The sequence below is a fragment of the Muntiacus reevesi genome, chromosome 18, assembly GCF_963930625.1.
Source record: "Muntiacus reevesi chromosome 18, mMunRee1.1, whole genome shotgun sequence".
Taxonomy (NCBI): Eukaryota; Metazoa; Chordata; class Mammalia; order Artiodactyla; family Cervidae; genus Muntiacus; species Muntiacus reevesi.
The window spans coordinates 55,853,847-55,866,324 of record NC_089266.1 but is presented as its reverse complement, the minus strand read 5'-3'; the positions used below and the strand labels follow the sequence as shown (position 1 = coordinate 55,866,324).

The 12,478-nt window shown below is 44.8% G+C and overlaps 1 protein-coding gene across 2 annotated transcripts in view; it reads left to right on the top strand.

The window, feature by feature from the left end:
• The window catches only part of HLF (HLF transcription factor, PAR bZIP family member), a 54,088-nt gene extending 47,242 nt beyond the window's left edge, over window positions 1-6,846 (top strand). For both annotated transcript variants that reach the window (XM_065909522.1, XM_065909524.1), the window contains exon 4: window positions 2,449-6,846. In XM_065909522.1, the coding sequence (XP_065765594.1) occupies window positions 2,449-2,664 (216 nt within the window). In that variant the 3' untranslated portion in view covers window positions 2,665-6,846. The remainder of the gene's footprint in view (window positions 1-2,448) is intronic.
• The last annotated feature ends 5,632 nt before the right edge of the window (window positions 6,847-12,478 follow it).

Genomic DNA, 12,478 nt, shown 5'->3' with positions numbered 1-12,478 from the left:
TTGGAAACCACACATCTGGGAACACTGATGAGAACGGTAGATTTCCTGATTTACCAAGGGCGTGGATCTGGGGCTTACTAACATAGATGACGTCTATCAGAACTGGAGGTTTCACTGTTAACATGCCATGGGCCCTCTCACCCCACGGAGTCTTAGGCTGTCTTAGCTCCTCCCAGTTTCCCTCCAGCCATCTGGCCTGGGCTCTCTCCTCTTCATCCAGCTCCCCACGCCCTTTTCCCAAGGGCAAGCAACAAATCCTACCCCAAGGTTTCCAAAGGATAGCCTCCTAAGAATTCTTAAGCCATTATGAAGATCATGTTTTTCACTTTGTTATATATTATTATGACATGTATGGTAGGCTGGGAGTGTTTTATAAATAAGAGAACAGTACTGGCTTGTGAAAGGCAGACAGAAGGTGCCTGCACTGACTTTGTCTCACACCTCTCAGGCAGTGTTGGCTGAGGCTAAAGGGCAAGGATGGGGCAGACCACTGACCTTGCACCTTGCTTGCAGCCTTGCCCTCAAACCACATGACCTCCTCCAATGCCAAAAGCCCCTTGGAATCCCGGGGCAGGGTAAGAACTGACCTCCCTCACTTATTCTGGGTGGTACTAACTGCAGGGATTAGCATTGCAAGGATTGAGGAGTTTACTATTGCAATTTGTGGGGAAAAAAGGGGTTGCAAAACCCACCTGGTGGCACTGTAAATGGAAGAAGACTTACATTTCTTAGTGCTTCTAGGAAGGTTTTCCTTTTTTTGGCAGACGGAGCAGTGATGGGGGAAAGAAGGGACTGTTTCAAGTTGACCACAATCAAACATCACTCAGGCTGAGGTTAACTGTTTAACAAACAGTTAAACAAAAAAAGTTAGAGTAAATTATTTAAATGCTAGCCATGAATAAGAACTGATTAATCAGTGGCAAATGGAATTTTACTTTATTGTTTGTTTTTAATTGCCAAAGTATACATGCCATTATAGAATATTCTCATAGTTCAGAAGGACATAAAAACTGAAAGATCCTACCTCCTTCAATCCCCCTTCCAAAGGCACCACTTTTAATAGCTGGGTATAAATCTTTCTGGATTTATACTATTTCTGAATATATACTATTCCTTAAAAAAAAATAAACACAAAGTGGGATGAGAACCTATTGATCTTCAAATTACCACTGTTTCTACCCACACAGTGATATGTCTCTAGCATCTTTCAGATTCAGTGGGATCATTATGTTTAATAGTTGTGTGACTCTATCATGATGTAGTTATCAACGCTCCTACTGATAACTGAATCCTGGGGGCAAGGAAGGGGTTTGCCCATTTTTTTCTTTTAGGGACAGTTTAATCCAGTCGATCAGTCTTGTCCGACTCTTGGTGACCCCATGGACCGCAGCACGCCAGACCTCCCTGTCCATCACCAACTACCTGAGTTTACGCAAACTCATGTGCATTGAGTCTGTGATGCCATCCAACCATCTCATCCTCTGTCGTCCCCTTATCCGCCTGTCCTCAATCTTTCCCAGCATCAAGGTCTTTTCAAATGAGTCAGCTCTTCACATCAGGTGGCCAAAGTATTGGAGTTTCAGCTTTAGCATCAGTCCTTCCAACGAACACTCAGGACTGATTTCCTTTAGGATGGACTGGTTGGATCTCCTTGCAGTCCAAGGGACTCTCAAGAGTCTTCTCCAACACCATAGTTGAAAAGCATCAGTTATTTGGCACTCAGCTTTCTTTATGACCCAACTCTCACATCCATACATGACCACAGGAAAAAACATAGTGAAAGTGAAGTAGCTCAGTCATGTCCAACTCTTTGCGACCCAGTGAACTGTAGCGTACCAGATTCCTTCCTCCATGGGATTCTCCAGGCAAGAATACTGGAGTGGTTTGCCATTTCCTTCTCCAGGGGATCTTCCCGACCCATGGATGGAACCCGGGTCTCCCGCATTGCAGGTAGACGCTTTAACCTCTCAGCCACAAGGGAAGCCCTAGCTTTGACTAGATTGACCTTTGTTGGCAAAGTAATTCCTCTGCTTTTTAATATGCTGTCTAGGCTGGTCATAACGTTCCTTCCAAGGAGTAAGCATCTTTTAATTTCATGGCTGCAGTCACCACCTGCGGACAGCGCTTTAGTAAAAACGCGCCCTTGTGTGCTCGAGTGAGTGAGGACTGCCCTAGAGAGACAGCCCAGGCGTGAGGTGGCTGTTCAGCCCTTGACAGACATTGCCAGGGCGCCTTCCAGCAATACTGCAGCTTATCCCGGAAAGCACGGGCGCCCAGGGAAGGAAGGGGTTGAACAAAGAGAAGGAATTTGGCCTGTCCTTCCGGGGTGCAGGGCCTGCACCCCACTTGGCGGGCTTGTGCTCTGCCGGGCGGGAGAGACGGCCGACGGATGGCCGGGGAGGGAGGCCCGGGCGGCCGCGCTCTGACGCGTCCCGTGTCTCCCGGCAGGACGACAAGTACTGGGCGCGGCGCCGGAAGAACAACATGGCCGCCAAGCGTTCGCGCGACGCGCGGCGCCTCAAGGAGAACCAGATCGCCATCCGCGCGTCCTTCCTGGAAAAGGAGAACTCGGCGCTGCGCCAGGAGGTGGCCGACCTGCGCAAGGAGCTGGGCAAGTGCAAGAACATCCTAGCCAAGTACGAGGCCCGGCACGGGCCCCTGTAGGCGGGCGGCGGCGGGCGGCCGCGGCCCGGACAGGCCTTCACCGCAGCGACCGACCTTTCTGACATCAGCACTTTACCAGACGCAGCAACACGACGGACTCACGTTTTGGGATGTGTGTGTGCGTGTGTCTGTGTGTGTGTGTGCACACTTGTACTCCTGTGCGGTCAGCGGGAGGTGTGTGTGTGTGTATTCGTGCTCCTTTGTGGTCAGCGGGGTGTGAGTGTATGTGCTTATGCTGCTGTGTGGTCAGCGGGGTGTGTGTGTGTGTGTGTGTTTGTGCGCCTGTGTGGTCAGCGGGTGCGTGCGCGCGTGTGTGCGTGCGCGCGTGTGTGCGCATGCGTCCCTTTGCGCCCGCCATCTTGAAACGAAAGGTGCCATGTTTTTACTGGACTGAGGAGACCGCGCGGGTTTCCTGCTCCCCCCACCTCACCCCACTCCCGCCCTTTCCGTGTGGCTTCATGTGCGCTCCTACCCACTCTTCCAGGACCTTCTGCTCGGGTTCACTAAGAAGAGCCCTGCTGAAATAGTAGATCTCGGTTTTTCAAGACCACACGCTCTTGTTTCTGTTTAATCTGTAAGTTACCATGCTAATAAGGTGCACAGAGTCATTTAGCACTACACTGCAGCTCCGTTCAGTTATAGGTTGCTTTCCTCACGTTTTAAGTTTTGGTGATAATCGTCTTCAAATTTAAAGTGCTGTTTAGATTTACTAGATCCCATATTTACTTACTGCTCTAAGTTTCCTTTTAATTCCACCAACTCCAGCGAGTAAGAGTACTCTCATAGAACACAGAGTGTGTTTTTGCACTGTCTGTACCTAAAGCAATAATCCTATTGTACGCTAGAGCATGCTGCCTGAGTATTACTAGTGGAAGTAGGAGATTTTCCCTACCTGAGAATTTCACTGTCTTTTAAAAAGCAAAAATTACAGTAATGTATTTTGAGCATGCCCAGAACATCCCCAGGACCGGGAAGCAGAGGGAAACGCCAGGTCTAAGAACAAGGGGTTAACTCGTCAGTGTACAGCCAAAAAATGCATCTTGGAACAGCTTTTGACATTGATGTGTTTGCTTTTGTTTTCTCTCTTTTCCCATGCCCCCAGCCCCCAATTTTCTAGTTAACTTTTTCCACATCCCTCTCGATATTCAATACAATTCAATTACTTAAGATTCAGTTTTCCCCATTTTTTCTGTAATGTATATATTTTTGTGAATTATACCTTGTTGTTTTTAAAATCAGTTAAGTTAATAAGTTGATGTTTTGTAAAACCCCTTTTTCTTAGTGGTGTCATATTTGAATGCTTCATAAATTAATGATTCTGGAGCTTACGTTTCTTATTCTCTGTTTTCTTTTGAACGTATGTGCTCTTATTAAGTGGACTTCTGAAAAATGAATGTAAAAGACACTGGTGTATCTCCGAAGGGGATGGTGTTGTCACAAACTGTGGTTAATCCAATCAATTTAAGTGTTTACTGTAGACCAAAAGGAGAGATTATTAAATTGTTTAATGTTTATACAGAGTAATTATAGGAAGTTCTTTTTGTACAGTATTTTTCAGATATAAATACTGACGATGTATTTTGGAAGACATATATTATATATAGCAAAGAGAAAAGGAAAACTATTCCATGTTTTAAAATTATATAGCAAAGATATATATTCATCAATGTTGTACAGAGAAGTGCTTGGGGGTTTTTGAAGTCTTGAATATTTTAATTTTGTCACTGACACATCAGCATGTTTTCTGCTTCAAATTAAAATTTTACAACAGTATCGAAGCTTGCTGTGACGAATTCTGCTCTAAAATATCTAAGGAGTTTTCTTATTTTCTATTAGGTCTCAGAAAGAAAACCCAAAACCACAAAATGGATGTTAGTCAAATATTTATTGGATGATACAGTGATTTTTAGGAAAAGCATATGCCACAGAAATGTTCACTTCAAAATTATGAGTTCCTGAAAATAAATATCACTGCAAGCATCCCCCAAAATTCTGTTCTCCTCAATGGGCACGTGCATCTTACACAGTATAAGGTTAATATCGGTGCTATGTGTATGATTTATAATTTGATAGCTGTCTTGATTTTAAAGGTGATTGTTCTTTTGTTTCACTAACTTGAGTTAAGAGATTTTGCTGTTGTTACAAAGAAACATTTTCTGCAAGATTAAAATACCCTTTTATCAGTGGGATTTTCTAGTTTTCTGTGTCCAGAGTATGCGATTCTTTAATGACCTTTAATGATTCTTTAATGGTGATCTCGTTGTCAGTCTGTTAGCAATGCTTCTCTCTTACTGTCATAGTCTTGGGGAATCTGAATAGTGGAATATTCCTACAGGTATCTCATTTTGTCTGAAGCTACAGATTATGATGGGAGATGGACGCATATTGGAATTGAAGTAACCTCGTTCAGGTAAACAACTAATAAACAAAACCTCTAGCAAACTTAAGCAGAACTGAATTAGTGGTATTCAGAGACACATGTAAACATGGAGTTGGCCTTTTTATAGGTAAAGAGACTAATTGCAGCAGAATAGTTCAATAGTCACTAGCACAGAAACAAGTAAAATCTTTTAACTGGAGAAGTATTGGAGGATTGTACTGAAGACCATCCAAATTCATTGAAGTTTAAAATGGTAACTGAAAAAAACTGTATTTGAGTACTAGTCTTTCTGAAATTAGGTTGCTTGTATCTGATGAGCATCACAGATGTTTTCTGCAGAAGAAATTTAAAGATCATAATAAAACTTATTCTTTGGCGTGCCAGGGGAGGTTTCAGAAACCTACCTCGTTTTAAAAATTTTAAAGCTTTGGAGTCTGTACAGGTGCCTTATACGTAGGTCATTGTCGCCACACACAAGCACTCAACCCCTGAACTCACTGCCTTCTGTCCAGGGCAGTCAGCTAGTAAATAAAGCAGTTCTGCTAAATGACATGAGAAGGCATGGCCCAATTTGGAATGACTTGGATCATCCAGGGTCAGATGAGTTCTGCAGACTGCAGCTATTAAAAGAGTCCTGTTGTCATTTTTCACCTTTTCATCATAAGCATCTTTCGGAGATTAATTACTTGGCCATTAAAAATGAATTCAAATCATATTATGCCAACATCACATAGGCATGATTTGGAATGAGTGGCCTAGGACTCCCTGACAAGGTCACGTCATCCTTTCGATTGGACTTGCAAAGGTGAAAATTGGTCAGCCTATAGTTCTGCTTGTGCCGCCTGGAGGACATGGGTAGGGAATGGGAGGGCTGTAAGTGATCACTTCCTCCTCTTGAGAAAGTGGATGCTTTTGATCAATCCAAAACCCACAGCGAGCAGGATAGTGACAGGCCTTTCATCTTCATACGTGACAGGCCGCTGTGAAACCATCATTTGAAGCAGAAGGACCATTTGCTTGATGAGCATGCAGATGGAATTCTAGCACTGGGTGGAGAGGAAACAGTGCTAAAAAGCCCAGAGGTTCCTTCCAGCTTACCGGTTTTGTGAGGGAGGAACTCTCAATGATTCTAAATGTACATTTGAAAGGTCTTGGGTCTGTTTTCAGAAGCGTAGATAAGAATTTTAAGTAGAGTCACTCTCACCCCCACCCCCATCCCAAATTAAAACAAAGGTCATTCTGTAAAATGCAAAGGAGTTTGCCTCCCTTCTTTCTAATGTTCCTTTTAGGAAAACTTAATCAGAGCAGTTCCAGAAGGTGGGGGACACCTGCTCTCAGTCTGCCAGCTTCCAGCTAAGGGCTCCTAAGCCCCCACTAGGGAGGCTAAGATCTCCTCTAGGTTTTCTCTACAATTAATGTAATTTTTTAAATGAGCAAAGCCATGTCTTTAATCTTGATGCATTGGATTTGGCAACTAAAGGCAGTACATTTTGCTGAGGGCTAAGTGTATGTAGAGGAGTGTGTGTGTGTGTGTGTGTGTGTGTGTGTGTGTGAGAGAGAGAGAGAGAGAGAGAGAGAGAGTAGTTAAGGCATAAAATCTTTCATGTGGAACACCTTACCAAACGTAACAATAGTCACCGTTATCCTTTTGGCAACACCACAAAGACTGCATCTGTTAAACAGGTACAAGTTCACTTGAGGTCGGTGTTTGTATGCCATGGTTTTGGTTGCTGTTTATGCTGTTAAGTCCAAACTTTGTCTGTTATTCTTAATGTTTAATAAAATTTAAATTGTTTCCTGTCTTTCATGTATTTTTGTTGACAGTCTGCTGGAAATCAGATTCTATTCCCAATTCTATCACCAAGAAGCCATTGACATAGGCTAATTACATAGATGATAAATTAATAATACTATATAATCAGTGAGAAATTAACATTTATTGGGTACTTACATGTCAGACCCAGTGCTAAACACTTGCAAGGAATATTTTATTTAATCCCACATTAACCTCATGAGATAGGGACAGTTGTTATCTCCATTTACAGAAGAGAAGATAGAAGCTTGGAGAGGTTACATAGCTGGTAGAAGTGACAGAAATGAGTTCTGGTTCTTTAGATGGGCATCATTTAGAGTGGTGTTTCCCTAAAACCAATGCAAAGGCTGTTTTCTGGTCATATGTATGAGAATCATCTGGAAACATATTACTAGACTTACAGACTCAGTGATTTCTGAATCAGTACATCTGGGATAGGGCCTGGAAATCTGAACTGCTTAAAGTCTCCCAGATAACTTGCATGTGTGGCCGAGTAACTGGAGCTCAAGGATTTACAGACTTGACCTTCATCTGAGTTCATGACCTTGGGGGAATCCATGTAGAAGCTTCAAAACTTCTGTAATTACCTGCAATTGCATGCAACTTTTTGTACATAAACATTTTTCTGTAGAGGGGATCCATGGCTTCCCACCCCACACAGGAATCTGTGATGTAAGATGGAATAAAAAATCCCTGATTTACAGGAGAGGTGATGTAGTGTGGTGGTTCCAAGCCCAGGCAACCCATTAGAGTCACCTGGGAAGCTCAGAACACTGCTGCTGTGTGGGCCGCAGCCTCAGCCAAGGAGCTCAGCATCTCTGGCAGAAGAGAAAGGGCTCCAGTGAGGAGCCCAGTGATTCAGATCTGTCACTTAGCAGGGGTGTGACCTTGAACAGCCACTGAGCATTTTTAATCTCCTCCTCTGTGAGATGAAGTTCCACTCTCCATCCCTGGGGGTTGTGGGGAGAGCTAATGACATAACAAATGCATAGTCTGGCTCATCTTCCTCCCTCAATAAATAACTGCCATGGGGACCCGGGGAGTCGAATGTGTGCCTGGAGCACTTTTTCCAGTTCAGTATTTCAGACCATTCGTTCCTCTAAAGAAGGCAGAAAACAGTTCTGTGCAGAAGAAGGGGCAGATGGCTGGTGGGGAGGGAAATGGGGACACCCCAGCATGGGTGTGGTTCATATTCTGACACCCCTAGTAGATCCAAGCTTTGGCCAAGCTTGGGGGACATCCATCCAGGTGGCCCCTTCCAGTTTAAGCAGTTACAATTCAGAGTTAGCTCTGTTTCACCATTAAATCTCTTCTTCCTCAGAGGAATAGGCACAATGACCTTAAGATTCTCTTTGAGTAAGTGATTCTGTGTTTTCGCATCTTCAGGTCTTAGATGGAATGACTGCTTCTCCACGCCTGGAGAGACTCTTGAGTCTCAGATGGCAGGAACTGATGAGAAGCCCTGCGGCCTGGACGCCCGCATCACTCACAGTCACTCAGTCCCCAGGCCAGTCACATGCTATCCTGGGGGTGGCTTTTCCACTCGTACTTGAACATTAACGCACCATCAGCCCCCAAGCCCTTTCTCTTCAAAGGACAGGAATTTCATTCCTTTTTTGAAAATCACTGACTTAGAAGTCTCTTTGGGTGTCTTTAGCTGGGATCTGGGTGGAAATTATGGAAATCTTGTCTTTGTGGTTGGGAGATGGCCCCTTGGTAATAAAGGTAAGGGAACAGTTGAAGGAGAAAGTCCGAAGTGAGGAAAGTGGTGAGCGTCTTCTGCTCCTCTGGGCTTTGAGTCAGTGAAGACTTGGGTGCAAAGGCCCCTCTCTGACTTTTCATTCTGCAAAGCCTGGCACAATAGGAAAAGCCAAAAGTTACTGAGTCCTAAGCCTTGTACCTGTCACATCTCACTAAATTCTTATGCTATAAAATTCGCTACTAATATTTTTCCTGTTTTACAGGTAAAGAAACAGGTTCATGGAAATGAAGTAAGCAGAATTTAAACCCAGACAGGATGTCTGATTCCAGAGTTTGTGTCCTGTGCTGCTCTTCTCTGTGACTTAAACGAGGGCCTCAGCAGAGGCAAAAGGCAATTGCTGTGATTAGGAGGGTAAGCCCAGGGGAGGCAAACCTGGACTTAAATGCCCCCCTCTGTTATTTACTGTGTGACCATAGAAAATTCACCAAAGCGCCCAGAGTTTCATCTGCAAAACAGACGTACTACTGCTCTCCTTATAGGGTTGTTATAGGATAAGTGAGAACATGCATTTAAAACCCTTGGATCAATGTCCAGAGTATAACAGGAATTCAACGAGTATTTGCTTTTTGTGGTAATAATAGCAATTATTAATAGGTATTGCTTGATTTCACTAGCAATGTGCTACAGTGGAATCAGACTACACATTGTGTATTTTAGTGGGTGCAGTTTTATTTTGTAAATACTTGACTATGTTTTGGTGGCGTCCCTCTTTTTTGGATGATGAAATGGGAGAGCGTGTGATCACTTTATGAGCCTAGCTGTGTTTCTGAGATGGATCTTGTAAAATCTATGAGGCATCATCAAGTTTTAAGTCAACTCTGTTGCCTCTGATATCGTGGAGATCCTGGAGACCTTTGCTTTAACGAATGTACCAAGCGGTGCTGAAAGGCTGACCCTTGCAGTGTGAGAGCAGGCTCAGGCCCACAGAGATGAGAAGCCATGAGTGGCTCTCAAGGGTCTTTCATTCGCTTCCACCTTCAGGCCTGCCCCAGTCTCCACACTGTACATCTACATTCATATATCCATCTGTATACCTCTATCAATCCTTGTTAGCTCCTGCTAATCACATGGAGAGATAGGCTGGGGCCCCCGTGGTCCATGACGAGAGTGAGAAATATGTCAGCAGCTTACTAAACCCATTGCTTTCTCAGGGTTTCCCTGGTGATCCAGTGGTTAAGAATCTGCCTTGCAATCCTGGGAACGTGGGTTCAACCCTGGCTGGGGAACTAAGATGCCCCACACCACAGAGCAGCTAAGCCCACACGCCACAACTCTGAGTCCACATGCCCTAGAGCCTGAGCCACAGCTAGAGAGAAGCCTGCGCACCATGTGGATCCCGCAGGTCCTGCGTGTCCCAGTAGGACTCAATGCAGCCACAGAACCCCATTGCTTTGTCTTCTAGACACGTTTCCGGCCCCTCTTGCACTTCCTGTGTCCAGACAACTGGGTTCTGGCCCATGGAATATGAGCGGGAGTGAGCCAAGCATCACTTCACAACTGGCCCACAAATATCTCCTTCCAGTCTTCTTTCTCTTCTTCTGGCTCCAGCAGATGCCTTGAGAAGATGCAGACTCCAGGAGGAAGGGACTGAGGTCTCTGAATCACTGGACTGTTACCTGAGGGACAAAAAAACCCTGCTCTGGACTGAACCTTTGAGATCATGGGGCTGTTACAGCGGTCAGTCTGCCCTGAGTTGAGAACCTTCTTCTGCAGTTGAGTGTCCTTACTTGAGGTCTTCACATCTTTGCTAGTCTCCTTCCCAGGCTGGGGAGTGGAGGCTGGCTCCTTGGAACCCAGGCTCGTCACCTCTCACATACAGGACTTTGTGGTTGACCTGCCTACTGGACAGACCTCCCACACTGTTTTGGCCCAGCCTGTTGGGCTGGACCTTCAGAATATCACTGCCTTGCTGTGGCCTCAGTTTTTCCTGGATTGAACAGTATCCACAGCTGTCCAGCCTCCCTCAGGAGGAGCGGCCTCTACCTCCAGGTCAGCTTTTCCAGCCTCATGCCCGTCCCTAGCCTAGAGTCTTTCCCTGGCTCCTTGGCCCTGCTTCCATCCCTCACCCCAGACGTTCAGATACTTCCCTTGGAAATGAGGCCTAATGTTTCTCAGAGCACTGATCTTCCCAGTTTTTGACTCACATACTCCCTAAAATTCTTTGTAAACCATGAACCCACATTGCACATTATAAAGCTAACATCTAAAATTTCTCATCACAAGTATGTGGTACCATGCTGTGCTATGTCACTTCAGCTATGTCCAACTCTGTGCAACCCCATGGACTGTAGCCCACCAGGCTCCTCTGTCCATGGGATTCTCCAGGCAAGAATACTGGAATGGGTTGCCATGCCTTCCTTCAGAGGATCTTCCTGACCCAGGGATCGAACCTGCATCTCTTAAGTCTCCTTCATTGGCAGGCAGGTTCTTTACCACTAGCACCACCTGGGAAGCCCCATCACAAGTATTAATAGTTGCAAATAGAGCAATAGCTGCTCTAAATATCCGCATTTTAATAAAGCACAGCATACCTCTTCCTAAAGTAGCCAGTGAGGTACAAAACCCCAAGTGACTGGAGGCCTGCCAAGATCCACTTGAAAAATGCAGCTGGAGTTTGTATGTCACTTCTTTTTCCCTTGAAATCATTACTTTAATGGTATTGTCCCTCACTGAATTTGTTTCTAATGTATATATTTGGGGGCTTATAAGTCTTATATTGATCCTCCATATTTTCAACTATAAAACCATATCTATAGACTGAGATTATTTTTATTTTCTGTGAAAATAAGCCCCCCCCCCCCATGTTTTAAATTTCTTTAGGTGTGATTTACTTTTATTATCACTTTTATTTACTTTTATTACCACTATGCAATTGGTCAAAACCACATATATATGTTAAATTTTTGGAATTTATTTGGAATTTGTTTTTATTACATATATATAATAAAATTCCTGCCTGGAGAATGCTATGGACAGAGGAGCCTGGTGGGCTACAGTCTGTAGTCTCACAGAGTTGGACACAACTGAAGCGACTTAGCGCACACACACACACACACACATATGGCTCCTTGAACTTGATGATTATGCTAGCTCAAAGCAGGGTGTTGGAGTGAGATGGATGGGGGTAGGGAGCAGGAAGTTAATTTGGGCAACTTAAATTTTTGAAGGGTTTAGAATACTTAAGTAGGATGCTTGAGTTGTCATCAAATGAATATACATTCACAGAGATGGAATGGCAACTTTTCTTGGAACTTTCTCTGGGCACTTCTTCATCTTTTAGAATATACCTTAAAGTCCACAAACAGAAGTGGTCCCAAGCCTCCCTCCCTCTCTGTTGCAGGGGCAGGATGGCCTGCAGGCCTGGAAGGGCTCTATAGGGAGGGTGGTGATTGAGCTGGGTGAGGGAAAGCAAGTTTGCCAGGGAACGATGGGCAGGGATATTCCAGGTAGCAGCACAGCGGGGAAAGAAACCAGAACCCTCCTAGATGATTAGAGGGGTCATAAAACCGAGAAATACAAACATGAAGTACAGCAACAACATTTTTATGTGTTGAAAGTGAAAGTGAAATTGTTCAGTCATGTCCGACTCTATTCGACCCCATGGACTATAGCCTGGCAAGCTCCTCCGCTTGTGGGATTTTCCAGGCAAGAATACTGGAGTGGGTTGCCATTATTTTTCCCCAGGGGATCTTCCTGACCCAGGGATTGAACTCGGGTCTCCCTCATTGCAGGCAGACTCTTTACTGTCTTAGCCAGCAGGGAATCCCTCCTAGGGGTGATGGCATTGTTGGATCCTACGGTCGGCGGGGCAGCGTGATGGGAAACGAGGTGTGGCAAGACTGTCAAAGTCCTTGCACGT